This window comes from Chelmon rostratus, chromosome 24 (genome assembly GCF_017976325.1).
Source record: "Chelmon rostratus isolate fCheRos1 chromosome 24, fCheRos1.pri, whole genome shotgun sequence".
Classification (NCBI taxonomy): domain Eukaryota; kingdom Metazoa; phylum Chordata; class Actinopteri; order Chaetodontiformes; family Chaetodontidae; genus Chelmon; species Chelmon rostratus.
The window spans coordinates 1,361,460-1,375,728 of NC_055681.1; the positions used below are offsets into that span (position 1 = coordinate 1,361,460).

The window sequence follows — 14,269 nt, forward strand, 5'->3', positions numbered from 1 at the left end:
GACCTGGTGGATCAGCTGTTGTAACCCCACTGCAGTTAACCCCCTGGGTACAGAGCAAATGGCATGAGGAGATTATACCTGGCTGTTAATTCCTGAGATCAGGACACCATCAGTTTTATTGTACACAACTGTTTTTCCTGTTGCCATCTGTTAGCATCAGAGTATAAGAATGGGGTGAAAACATCTGATCAGAGAGCACAACTCTGAACTGCTTACTGCCGTGTGGTTCAGTGTGTGTGTCTCCTCTCTATACAGATTAAACACTTTGTGCATGCTACTTGCTTTCTGGAGTTGTTTGTTTGGCTCTCTATAGGCAGACCGGGAACATTTTCCACAACACACCTCATGAATTCTGTTCATTTGTAATTGGATCAGACAACGTTTTAGAAATTATTTTTATTTATTTAAAAAAAAAACATGACATGACTATTTTAATCACCAACTGACAGAAAACACCTTCTGTCATGTTAGAAAATCCTCCTCCTCATTATAGATTTAAACAGATATAAGTGTCCAAACATGAGTCACACCATCTACACCTGTTTGTAAAGGTGGAGGCAGTAACAGATCCCAGAAGTGAAGCTTTAAATACTGTTCGATATGAACACAGTGAAAAACAAAATGTCTACGTGAAGGTTTAATATTGCTCCTAAAATTCTATTTTTATTCTCCTTTAAGAGCAGAAATCACATCCATGAGGTCTGAAAAGTGTCTGAGTGAAAATGAAAACAGGAAGCGAACAGAAAAACGTTTTGGGTAAAAAGATCAGATGTATGTGACCATCACCTGCACAATAACCAGCTAATAAACACATAACGAACAAAGATCACCATGGAAACAAAGTGCTGGGGTGTCAGCTGGTGTCAGACGTTCCAAAGCTCCCAGAAAATTCCTAAAATAGTTTATTTAATAATAATTAAAAATTATTTAATTGTGTTTGAATCAAGTTTAGTTTGAATGATTAACTTCATTTGTCGGCAGCTCGAGTGTGAAAGAAAAGTTGAAATATTAATGTGGAAAAGACGTTTTTGGGGGTTTTATGACTGTACTGTACTGACTGTTTCTGATTGTTTCTGACCTCGACACAGTCAAACTAAAGGTTTAATCCGCTCGTTTGCTCCTCATCGCTCTTTCCTGCTCACAAACTACGGAAGCCCAAAGTCGCCATTGTTGCAAATTTTTCAAATTCACAACTTCTTTATCTTGACTTCCTAATGTGTCCGAAATAATGTCACGATCATGAAAAACAAACCAAAGGCTTTCTGTAACGCATCTGTAACAGTGTGATTATTTCCTGGAGGGTTCAGGTTCACTGAACGTGCATATGAAAATAGTTCCCAATTGATTGTCTTTCCATCAACAGATTATTTGACTAATCACTGCAGCTCTAAAATGTTTACTTGACCCCTCCTGCTTCCCAGAGAACCTGTTGTTTAGCTGCAGTTGCATCTGACCACCAGGGGGCAGCAGTCAGTACGTGACGAAGTTGGCGGGGAAGATCCCGACCCGCCCGTCACCCAGTTGTCCCTCCCACCAGTCGTACTGGGAGTCGGTCTTAGTGATGACGGTGATCCGGTCGCCGGGGACAAAGCTCAGGTCGCCAGGCTGCTGACCCGTGAACGGGTGGGTCGCTGTGACGACCAGCTGCCCGCTGGCTCCACCCACAGATGGTCCTCCACCTACAGGAGAAGAACAACGTAGCTTTAATTAATCCACCAGGAATTTGATTTATTTAAAGGCCTCGTTTAGGAAACTGTTTGATCGATTTCTGGTGAAGACGAGACATTCGCAAAGCTGACGATTACTTTGATTTTAGTTTGACAATCATTTCCTTGACTAATCTGACAACGATGACACAACAAAGTCTGACTCAATAGAAGTTTATGGACTTTAGATAATAAATCATGAAATACAGCTCAGCAAAGCTGTAGCAACAAACCTCCTAAACATATTGATCTGAGCTTCATCGCTTATTGATTAAACTTCCTGTTTGTAAGAGCATGAATGTGTTGTTTCTTCTTTTAGAAGCTGCATCACGACTATGACAGTACCACGGTCACAGGGGACATGTCTCTGCAGTGAGTATTTTTACTTTAAGTACTTTTTACCCGTTTATTCAGGGGTTTGAACAGAGTGGAATTAGTACTTTTACTCAAGTAAAGTATCTGAATCCCGGCTTCACCACTGATGTGTGTTCTGGGTTTAATGAAGTTGCTGTGATATTGTCGTACCGTAGCTTTGAGAGTTTCTGGAGGCAAACTGACCTGAAACACAAAGAAATCACACAGTAAAAAGTCTGTTCAACACTTTGGTGCAGAGACGGAAATATGAACGATGAATGGAGTCGAGAGCTGAATGAAGCACAGGAAATTAATCTGCAGCTGTTTGGATCATCAATTCATTTCCAGTGTGACAATTTTCTGCTTTCCTGTCATGTCAACTGAATATCTCTGAGTTGTTGGACCCTGGAAACCTGTGATGAATCAATACATTTGTTGTTTCCCTCATCTTCCTTCCCCTGCTCACATAAATCTTATCATGTCTGCATGCATGTATATTTAAAACTAAAACTATACTGTGCAGCTTGGTCTGGTGTCTTTCTGCACTTGCAGGTTGGGTCTGTGACCACTAGAGGGAGCTGCAGCCTCAACACTGAGCACACACAAACGTTCATAAGACTGTAGGTTTGTGTGTTTCAGGCCGGCGATGAAAACAGGACGTTTCTATGGCGTTAATGTGCAGCTCACACGCACACAGCTAACAGCAGCATTATTGATGAATGGTGTGTATTGATATTGGCTGATTCATGAAGGTCGTGAGTTAATAACAGACCTGAGTACACACACCTTAACTTCCATCGTCTGCCAAGTGTGTGTGATGTGGTGAGCTACTGCAGGAATGAAAACACTGATCTCTCATCATCTGTCAAAGACGGTAAAGAAGGAGGTAAAGAAGGAATGCAGGTCGAAAAATGAAAGGAGTTAGAGAATGAAACAGGACAACAAAGAAGGAAATAAAAAAGGAAAAGAGGGAAAGGAAAAAGAGGGCAAGAAGTGGGTAAGGAAGAAAAGAACAAATGAAGGAAAAGAAGTGGCAAAGAGGGAAACAGAATAATAAAGAGGGAAAATGGAAATATGTGAAGGAAAGTAAAGAAGGAAAGAGGAAGGAAAGAAGAGGTGGTTGGCAGAGAGGGAAAGGAAGAGGTACCAAAAAAGGGATAAGGATAAGGAAGGAAAGGAGGAAAGTATTTACAGGTAAAGGAAATTAGAGGGTAGGAAAGGAAAAGAAGGTGTAGTGTAGGAAAGGAGGTGGAGGGGACAAAAGGAAAAGTTAAAGAAAGAAAGAAGAAAATGATGCACAGCAAATGGAAATAGAAGGTAGTGAAGAAAAGAAGGGAGCAACGTAGGAAAAGAGGTAGTAGAGAAGGAAAGAAGGAGGTAGGAGAGGAGGTAAAAAGAGGAAGGAGGTTTAAAAGGACATTACTAGGTAGTGAAGGAAAGGAAGGGAAAATTGAGGTTAAGAAAGACCAGAAAAGGTAAGAAGGAAAGAAAGAAAGAAAAGGAGGAAAGGAAGCAGCAAGGAGAAGCTAAAAAAGTGAAAGAAAGTAGTGGGTAGGAAAGGAAAAATAGATGTAGTCCAGCAAAGGAGGTAGAGGAGAAGGAAAGAAGTGGGTAAGGAAGGATAGAAGGCAAAGTGAAAGAACACAGAAGGTGGCAACAGAAATCAGGTACAAGGAAAGGAGGAAGTAAGGAAGGAAACTAGGGGGTAGGACATGAAAGGAGGTGGCGGTGAAGGCACAGGTAAAACTCACCTGAGGTCTCAGATTTATAGATGGAGATGCTCGGGTAGAGGGCATTTTTACTTCCTGTAAAAACACACACACACACAGAATCACAAGGAGTATACATAAGGAGTATATATACATTGGTGCCCTGGGTTTCGCCTGTCAGGCTACAGGCGGGCTTCCCTGACCCTCTTGCTGGAGGCTGTGGGGCGTTACTGATTCTGTTACACATTACACAGCGTTAACATGTCACACAGGTAAAACACTGTATGTTAGTGAGGCGTCACCTGTGTTGGCTGCTGGTTGCTCATAGCCGGTTGCTGCTCTCTGCTGAGGTGGAGCTGGAGGTCTGGATGGAGGACGAGACGACTGGAGAAAGAGAGAGAAAGGTAGAAATCTCACTCAGGATGCATTTCCTGTAGAAAAGTTTGTCACCTGATGTGTAAAGTTTGGACTCGTACATCATTTTTGGCTGAAACAGACTGCTAGCAGCGTCACTTACTTTTGGACGCATGTTCTTGCTGGTCCAGTCCGCCGTGTAGGCCTCAGCGTAGGCGTCCAGGATGTGGTAGAGGTCGTAGCATTCGGACGGCGGCTCCACTTCGCCGTTCAAAATGGCCGAAGCACGGATGTCTTGGGAGTAGAACTTGCGGTTGGTTTCTTTGCGTTCGATCAGGTAAGATCCCTCCAGAGAAATACCTGCAAACAAACCCCGGGACCGGCAGTAGGTAAAGACCGCCGCCGTGCTGCGAAGAGCCACGTCAGCCTCCACATTCCTGGACGAGAGGAAGATAGAGGAAGAGTCAGAAAAGCACTTTTATTCAAACCGTTAATAAATCTTGTTCTGTTCATGCAGTGTCTCTGTTCCAGGTTTCCTCTTCTACAGTTCAGTTCATGTGTTAATATTCAGTTTCCCACTTGTTGTCGTCCCGACAAATTCATTAGCTCATTTTATTTTCTTTCTGTCTGCAGCTCATGTCGTTAACAGGAATCGGCGGCTATATGCCTGCAAGTCAAATACCTGGCCACGCCCACACACCGTCGCCAACGCACGCGCACGCGCCGAAAACCTGTCGAACTGCCCCGAAACAACACTGACCTCCTTAATCTAAAATTAACCTCACACACACGCATCACTTCCTCCAAAGTAAACCCCATCTGATGCTGTAACTGTCACACGGGCTCAACAGACCGCTTCCTGCTTCAGGCCTCAAACACAAACACAACAACTGTCATTAAACGTCTCATAAATCTGCACATAGAAAGGAGCATTAAACCATAACCTATAATTTACATCAAAAGTCAAGATGAGAGGCAATTAAGAGACAGACAGACAGAGTGAGAGTGCAGGTGCTCACCTGCCCATGGGTCCCACGGCAACCGTGCAGTTCCCGCCCAGCGTCAGGTTCCCGCCCTTTGTGAACGCCTCGATGGCCCTCCGCTGGTTCAGGATGATCACCAGGTCTGACACCTGAGCGAGTCAGACAAATAAACATTCATTCATTTCAAAGTTATGTTTTTGCAATGTGGTCGTTTGAGTGGGGCAAGACTGTCTGTGCTGGTGCGTTCAAGGACAGTCTGACATCTTAACTCTGACAGCAACAGTTGAAGATTAAAGAAGTCTTCATCAGGTTCATCTGCAAACAGGCTGGTGTCACAGGTAAGATGTTCCTGTCCATGCCCAGACTGAACGTGATGCATTTAATGTCTTTCACCCACAAAACTGTCCAGTTTGTGTGTGTGTAATCGCTCACCTCCACCCCGATCTCAAAGCCTCCGCCCAGACCAGCGATGCCGATGGCAGATGGTGCTGACCAGCCTGAACACACACACACACACACACACATTGATACTACCATTATTTATAATCTGATGATCATATTATCATGTTATCTACCTCCTAGTTCAAGTTAAAGACGAAACTTTCTCATCAACATTTTAAGCAATTACTTTTGTTTTGTACAATTGTGGAGGGGAGAAAAGGAAAAGAGCACCATGCAAAGGTTTGGCTACCTCCATGAGGAAAGGTCAGGTGTTTTCAGGTCGCTGTTTCCTCAGTTCATGACGTATTTAAGACATGGCAGCTAACAGGAACAGTGGAGGTCAAGCTGAGGTCTGGAAGACCAAGAAAGCTTTGAGAGAGAACTGCTCGTAGGACTGCTAGAAAGAAAAAACAAACCCTGCTGCTCGTCTGTAGGAGACCTTCATGAAGACTCAGCAGTGGTGGCGCTCTGTTCGACTGAGCAGCTACACCTGCACAAATATGAGCTTCACGGAGCAGTCACCAGAAGAAAACCTTCCCTGCATCCTCGCCACAAAGGTCAGCGACCTTTGCAAAGGAGCTTCTAAACAAGCCCTGACGCATTTTGGAAACAAGTCCTGTGGACTGATGAAGTTCAAGTCCAATGATCAACATATGGAGTAAAAAAGGGGTGTTCATGAAAAGAGCAGCTCCCCAACTGTCAGGCCTGGCGGTGGATGTGTTGCAGCCAGTGGACAGGGAACATTTCACTGATGGAGTGAAGACCGGATTCAATGAAACACCAACAAATTCAAGCATCGCAGCATCTGAAATGGATGGATAACCATCCTAAACAGAGGACCAGGCTGAAGGTTCTGCAGTGGCCTTCAGAGTCCCGCGACCTTAACATCATCAACAATCTGTGGATGGACCTCAAAAGAGCAGAAAATGTGAGACGACCCAAGAATTTGTCACAACTAGAAGTCTTCTGAGAAGACTAATGAGCGAAAATCCCCCAAACAAAATTGAAAGAATCCCAGCTGGGTTCAAAAAGCTGTGGTACTTCCCAAAGGGGGTGTTACTAAGTATGGACCAGGCATGGGGCCCAAACATTTGCTTCTGGCCCCTTCACTTTTATGTTATTTTTAAACTGTAAAAGACGAGTAATCTGGCTTAAAATATCAAAGAATTTCACGCCTTGTGGAAATCAGGTGATCTTTTACTCGATTAGCTTTTCACAGCAAGAGAAAACTTTAAAAACGGTCTTCCTCTTCCTCCTCACTTCACGTTTTCCTCTCTACCTCCATTTTTCACACTCTCTTTCTCTTCTCACTGTTGGTGATTTAACAGTCCACTAGTAGATGTAATCAGGCTCTGAAGCAAAACCACAGACTGGATCTTAATTATGTCCCAGCACTGCCTTTAGTCACTTTGATAAAATCAGGATGGTCGATATCAAGAATTCATTGCTGCAGTTTGTATTGGCGCCAGTGTTTGGAGATTTGGTTGAACGGCTCCTGTTAACTGGAAAATCCAGAAACCACCAAAAGGCCCTGCAGAAGAGGCAAGGCGTCAGTCGCAGCTCAGCTCGATCTGTGTGATCCTCTGCGGGGGTTTTGGCACGACGACAAACCCGACATCTGCCACCAAATTATCAGGGCCACCACCGCCGGACGAGAAATTAACACCCGTGGAACATCTGATGACTGAACGCCACGGCTCCCGACACTGCGGGGGCATCTTAGAACATTTGTTTTCACCCACGGCAACACAAAGCATCCCAAAAAGCATAACAGCTCTCTGTGGACCTTAAGAGGATGCCGAGAAACAAGAAGGAAAAACTTGAACAGCACCCCTGCCACATGCAGACCTCTGACCTCGCGGAGAGGGTCACTAGTGGAGGACAAAGGACCAGAAAGTTCTGTAGTGTTTTTGTGTCTTACGTCTGTCGGCCAGTCTGGCGATGACGATGCCGCTGCCTCCTCTGGCTGTGATCATGAAGCCGGCCTTGATGACGGATATGATGGCGAGACCTTCCGCCTTCGCTATCACATGAGCTACAACACGGACACAAAAGTTCCCGCATCACTGAACAAATACGAGAAAATATTCATCAGCCTGCTAACATGCTGACGCTCAGCAGGTACAATGTTCACCATGTCCAACGTCTGAGTTGAGTGTGTTAGCATGCTAACATTAGCTGAAGTACTACTGTGTACAAATATCAGCAGAACACGAGTTTACAGATATGTTAGCAGCCCTGTAAGGCTGGGCTAATTGTCACATCAGCAAGCTAACATGCTCACATGACATGAATGCTGATGTTTAGCAGGCAGTGTTCACCATCTAAGTTTAGCATGCTAACATTTGGCAATTAGCGGCAAACACAAAGTACAGCTGAGGGTGAGTGGAATGTCAACAGTATTTGATCATAAAATAAAGCATCATTCAGATTTTCACCTGATGATGGCGCAAGATAAAAAGTCACGTCAACACACAGTTTATCGTCTTCCTCAGACGGACGGTGTGATGAAGGACAGGGCAGGACAGTTTGATGTTTTGTTTTACCGGGGATGAGTTTGTCTGGTCCGTTCCTGTTGGAGATTTCGGTGAAGTCTCTCAGGATCTTGGCGGCTTTCTTCGCCTCTGACTTCAGATTGGACGGGATGGGGTTACTCACTGCAAACACACAAATACGTTGTCCGTTAAAACATCATCAGGTCATTCAGAGTGGCTCACAAAGCCTCTTGACTTTGGACTGTCCTGTAAGATTTTAGCAGAAAAACTGAAAATAAAGAAAAAAAGAAAGTCCACTTTCAACGACGTCTTCAGATGTCTCATTCTGTCGGACCAACGTTTCAAAGATTCAGTTTAGCGTGATTTAAACGTGAGAAAACCAGCAAATATTCATATAAATATATAAATATATAAATATTCACAGCCGTTGAAACTTGACTAAACTCCAGACAGGTATCGCTCATGCATCAGTTGAGGTTGTTGCTTGTTCTTGTCATTCAGCTCCATCCTTATAAATGAGATTTTTCTGACATCTATAATACATATTTCTAGTTCTGAATGTGACTGTGTCCTCTGTGCCGTGGCTGGCGGCCGACGTGGGGCCGCACATGTGTTGACGATGCTGAAGGAACGCTTTGTTAGCGTGTTGTAGCTCAGCTGAGGATGGGGTGCGCGGCTGCCGTGCGTCGTTGTGTCATGTGTTAGGAATGTGCTGGATGCAGCAGCAGCATGTTGGCAGGCTGCTCTCTGCCGTCTGACTCTGCTGTCGCTGTTTGAAGCTCTGACGGCAGAAACTGGACTTCAGCTGCAGAACGTTTCAGTTCCTTTAAAGACATTCTGGTTTCAGTCCCATCTGTTTATGCCGAGTCACCAGCTCTGCAAGGCTGTACTTCCGCTAAATGCTAGCATCAGCATGCTAACATGTTCAATGCTAACATGCTGATGTTTAGCAGGTATATTGTTTACCATGTTCATCATCTTATTTTTGGGTTTTGGCACGCTAACATTAGCTTAATATCACTCCTCTTTGAGGAGGTTCTACTGATCTTTTATGATCTATTCTTCCATGAGAAGTTCCTTCTGGTCTTTAAGGAAGTTCTGATTTGCTAGCAGGAGCTTCTAGTTGTCTCGGGCTTGCTGAGGAGGTTCTGTTATTCTTTGAGGCGGTTCTAGTTCTAGGAGGTTCCAGAGGTTCTATTGGTCTTTCAGATCTGGGAATCAATGAGGAGTTTCTAGTGCTCTTTGTTTACATTCCAGTCAGATGAGGATTTTGTCGTGGTCTCTGGTTGTAGTAGCTGAGGAGGTTCTGAGCTGGACGAGTCATTAAAGACTCAACACAAACACACTGACTCATGATTCAGGTCTGAAGTTCCACAGACTGTCACCAAAACCATTTCAATTAAATATCACAGATTTAAATGACTGTGGAATGAATTCAGCAGCTCCAACACTGAGCGAACTGCTCAGGGATGACATCATCTCTGTTGTCATGACGATGCCTCACAATTTCACCCTTTTAAAATTACCTGCTTAAATGACTAATCGACCAATCACAGGCTCTGAGCCCAAACTCAATCCGAGAAGAGCTGATTAACTGGTAATGAGAGCTCATTAACGCCTACGAGCCATAAGAGATTCACAGCAGAGGAGCGTTTCCGTGCCGACAGCCGTGTGCAATCCATCATATGTTTAATATTTTGTCCTCCATCGTTTACTTAAACAGAGATGGACAAAATATCATAACGGCCTGAGGAGATCAACCAGCTGAACCTCTAACAGGACCACAACCTAGACCACTTCAGACAAAACAAAGATGAGAAGAACTGATAACTAGAACCTCTTCCACCAGAACAGCCTCATAGATGACTAACACCTCTTCAAAGACCACTACACCCACCTCAGAGGCAACGAGAACCTTCTCAACCACAAGAACCTCCTTCAATACTATAAGGACCCCCCCCCCCCCCCCAAAGGACCACTAAACCCTCTCCAAAGAATCTCCTCGTAGACTCCTAGGACACCACAAACCTCCTTAAAGATTACTGCCACTTAAAGACCACAAGAACCGCCTGAGGGACCCTCACCCGTGGAACCACCAGTGACTCCAACCTTTTTAACAGCTTTTCATCCAGTTCCAGTGAAAACACCTGATAACAACACCTGCAACTGGCGGATCCTGTGAAACTGGATCACTGAGAGGACAGAGAGAGACGGGGAGGGGGGACAGGTAGACCAGCAGAACTCTGCAGCTCTTCAACACATCAATCTTTCCGTTTTCATGGACTTACTTTTCTTTCTTTCTCTTCCTGTCTTCCTTCTGTCTTTCTGCGCTGGTTGTTTAAACTGCGGACAGGTGAGCCACACGAAGCGCACTCCTCTCTTCGCTTCCGCCTCACTCTCCTGACGGACCGCGCGCTGCCGGAAAACGTACCTAAGTCACGTGAAAACAAATAACGTTCATAAAACGAGCCCACCTGGACAGGTGAGAGCAGGTGGGAGGAGTTAATAGGTGGACTCTGAAGCTTTGGTAGAAACAGGTGCATGGAAACGAATTAATGGAGTGAGTGGTGAGACGGGGCGCGCGGACGGCTTTGACAGACGCGTACTGAATCACTGGGCGCGTTCCCGACAGTGGAGTTCGTTTCCCCCAGTTTGGTCTTCCAGGCTGATCAACACTTCACCAAACATCACATTCACACAGCCACTTTTCTGCAGGTTCTCCTACAGGTGACCTGGTTTGTGCTGAACTTTTTCTGAATCTATCTGTAAAAACCAAAAGCTCCGAAGACATCCCATCTCTTCAGAAACAAAGTGGAAAGGAGTGTCAGGTGTGTTGAGGCTTGGACTTGTTTTCTGCTGTTTTCCCCGTATTGTGTTTGCGGCTTTCATAAAGAGCCTCTTTCACTGTGACTCGACAGGCCTCGTTGGGACGCCTGGAAGTCTACACTCAGGGCAACAAGTTGGAAACGTGTTAACTACACCTTTATATTTCTGACCAAAGAGAGATTTGTGCTGTTTTTTTAACATTATTATGTGTGCACTACTTGATATGCTTGCATATGTATTTACATTCATATATATATATATCTTTTTCTTGTTTCTGTTCTGTTTTATTTATGTTTAAAATCTGATTCTACTTGTAATCTTTTGTTTGTTTGGAAATCCAACACATTTTGGGGTTAAATTAAAAGGAATCATATGTGTGGAGCGTAACTTCTCAGAAAGGAGACGTGTCTGAGAGATTTGTAGTGAAACTGGCTTTGATTCAAACAAAATGCTCTTTCATTTGGTTCCCCGTTCCTGGCTCAGTGTGTCACTTTGTGATTACTGAGTATTATTGGACAGATTTTCTTGGCGATCATGATGCTCTCTAACTGGTAAATTTGGAAATTTATTGTCTGAGTTTTAGTTGGAGAGTTTCCACAAACATAAGTCTGCTTTTGAAAAAGCTTTGAAATTTTTTCATGACAAAAATTAATAAATAAATAAAAAAAAATCCTACCTGTGAAAATTATTATTTAGATGAATATTCCTGCATGTCAATTTATCACATGTCAAATTTTCTCAAAAGTAGTTTGTCTGTTCAGCATCCTGTCTGCTTCATCACCACAGGTACTAACAATAATCATCTTCGGCAGGTAGGAATCTGGTCTCAGACCAGCTGAGGACTGGTCTCCAGCCAAACCTTCCTCTCCAGCTGCTGTTTGTCCTGTCAGAGACTGGAAACCTTCCCATGTTTGGCCGGAGTCACGACCGTCGTCGCGTTCTCACAGATGATGTGATATTATGTTTTATTATGAATGGCTCTGCGGGGAGATAAGCTGCTCTCCTCGGGGAGGTCAGGGAGTCGAGGGAACGGGCCTCTGAGGCGCAGCACAGATATCAAACAACCAAACGTTTGTTTCTCCAAAACTTCACTCAATTAAAGTTTAAATGATGAGAGTAATGAGAGTCAGAACAGGACCAGCTGCGAGCAGCAGCACAACGACCAGCTTTGACTCAGAGAAAGGATGTCAGCCTCGTTCAGCGCCGTTAACGTTAACGTGGAGGTCGCACGGAGTCGTGGGAGAAGCCCAACACACACACAGTGAAGCTCACACATGAAAACCACTTCATGGACTCATAAAGAAGAAGAAAAGTGGAGCGGTTCAGCAGATCAGTGTGGATTTAAAGGCCCTGAACCCACACAAGTCACTTCATTGACGTCTCCTTCACTCTTTAGCTTCGTAGCACCTGTTCAGGTGTCTTCATTCCTCTTGCTGGTGGTTTAATGTCCTGAGATCACTGAAACTCAACACAGCTTTAGCTACATGTGAACAGTGTGATCGGTCACAGCACAGCTGACTTTCCACTGATGACGCCAGAAAGAAGAGCTGTGAAAATCTGATTTGTTTGAGGAAGAGCCAGCGTGGCGTTCACCGCCTCGGGAAAAGTCTGCTCACATCAATCTTTATCGCATCTTCGATTGCAGCGATTATTTACGAGTATTTCAGCTTTTCGGAAAGACAGACGGGCCTTTCTTCTCGTCAGTGGATCTGTGAGGCTGACGGAGGGTCTGTCCGCTGTCAGTCCGGTACGCCGCCGGGAGCAGACTGGCTTTGATACCCGGATCCTCCAACAGCTTCTGTTCAACACGTTCACTTGTTTACTGCATAGTTTCGTGTTAGGAACCACGTGGTCAGCTGCAGCTCCACAACGACTAAACCCAGGACCGGTATCCATCAACACACGTCTGCTAATGCAGAGTCCAACGCTGAACTCAAACACTCAACTTATTTATTATCAGCGTTGAGGTGCTTTCTGTTTTCTGATGCTGTGTCCGAAGGTCCACATATGATCTGCTGACAGTTATTCTGATGTTTCTCAAACTCTTCAATTACATGTGTGAATGTGAATGGAAATAAAGCTGTTGCTTTTTATACGTTTTTTAATGTAAAATCTTTGTAAAGAAACGCAGATAAATGCAAAGGAGGAGAAACAAAAGCTGCGTAAATTGGACCTCAATTACAAGTACCTGAAATTCTCGTGAAGTCCAGCATGTGAGTGAAAGTGGAATGGAAGAAGTAATCAAACAGGATGTGATCACCTGCTGATCCTCTCTGACATAAAGTCACCTGAAAACAGCACAAAGACAATATATTCACTGTCTGACCTCATCAGCTTCATTGATTTTTGTAAATGCTGATTCTGAATCTGATGTTGTGACAGGAGCGACAACAGACTGGGAAAGATGTGGAACGCTCCAAAGACACCTGTTTGGATCATTCCACAGGTAAACAGGTCGACTGGTTACAGGTGATAGCATCATGAGGGTAGAACTGATGTCAGATCGTCTGCTAATGATTATTTTCTGCTTTTATTTCCGTTTTGCACGGCGTCCAAACCTTTATGGGATCATCAAGTGAGAAGAGGAAGAAAAGGCAGATCAAAAGACGACTAGTCTTTGACTAGTTAGTACGTCCTTTTTTGATCTTCATCTCTCTCCTCTCCTCTTTCTCTCAGTCTTTATCTTTTTCATTAATCCCTCCTCTCTCTTTAAATAGCCTGCTGGATAAACAGCAGCCCTGCTGCAGCCATTTGTCTTCTTAATGTGTTTCCACTGACTGTGTGTGTGTGTGTGTGTGTGTGTGAGTGTGTGTGTGTGTGTGTGTGTGTGTGTGTGTGTGTGTGTGTCAGGCCACCCAGTCTCCATAAACCAGTACAGGCCTCCCAGTCCTCCAGATTGAGGTCTTTGTCATGTCTTTAGTCCGCTCTGAATTCTCCCTCAGGTCATCTTGTGGCTTTTACCTTTTCCTCCAGGTCCTCTAGTCCTCCAGTTCTCCAGTAGTCACTTTTTGAGTCATCCAGTCCTGTGCAAGTCCGTTTTTGGCCCCCTGCGAGTCATCTTCCAAGTCCTCTTGTTGTCCCCAGATTATCTTCCCACTCTTTCAGTCCTCTAAGTATCACGATCAGGGCCTCTAGTCCCTCTACAACCCCAGAACCATACAACTTGTTCTTCCAGTACTGAAAGTCATCTCCCCAGTCCTCAAGTTCCCTACAAGTCCTTGCAAGTCCTTCAGTCTTCTTCCCAGTCCTGCAGTTCCAGTAGAGTCATTTTAGAGTGTTCTAGTCCCTTGCAAGTCTTCCTGAGAGTCCTCCTTTTCTAACTCTAGTCCCCTACAAACCTGACTGTCATCTATTCCTGCATGTGTCCTAAAGTCATCTTCAGTCCTCTGTGGACTGTATCC

General features: G+C 44.5%; 1 protein-coding gene across 2 annotated transcripts; it reads right to left on the reverse strand.

Annotated features, from left to right (window-relative positions):
• Positions 1-425: 425 nt before the first annotated feature.
• sh3yl1 (SH3 and SYLF domain containing 1) lies at positions 426-14,015 on the reverse strand. 2 transcript variants are annotated; one of them, XM_041966654.1, is made up of 12 exons: positions 13,830-14,015; positions 13,057-13,156; positions 10,331-10,473; positions 8,094-8,204; positions 7,469-7,582; positions 5,539-5,603; positions 5,143-5,255; positions 4,287-4,560; positions 4,072-4,153; positions 3,812-3,865; positions 2,232-2,264; positions 426-1,679 (listed from the first exon to the last, which is right to left on the reverse strand). In XM_041966654.1, coding segments are annotated over exons 3-12 (1,056 nt in total). In that variant the 5' UTR covers positions 10,332-10,473; positions 13,057-13,156; positions 13,830-14,015; the 3' UTR covers positions 426-1,470. The 2 variants fall into 2 exon arrangements, with proteins under 2 accessions (XP_041822588.1, XP_041822587.1); XM_041966653.1 differs by lacking the exons at positions 13,057-13,156; positions 13,830-14,015 and having other exon boundaries at positions 10,331-10,598.
• Between the last annotated feature and the right edge of the window lie 254 nt (positions 14,016-14,269).

Excerpts from the sequence above, each read along its gene's own strand:
- sh3yl1 (XM_041966654.1), bottom strand. Across the intron at positions 7,583-8,093 it reads ACCAGACAAACTCATCCCCG|CTCATGTGATAGCGAAGGCG; the intron begins GTAAAACAAAAC and ends TCCGTGTTGTAG. Across the intron at positions 5,604-7,468 it reads CGCCAGACTGGCCGACAGAC|GCTGGTCAGCACCATCTGCC; the intron begins GTAAGACACAAA and ends GTGTGTGTTCAG.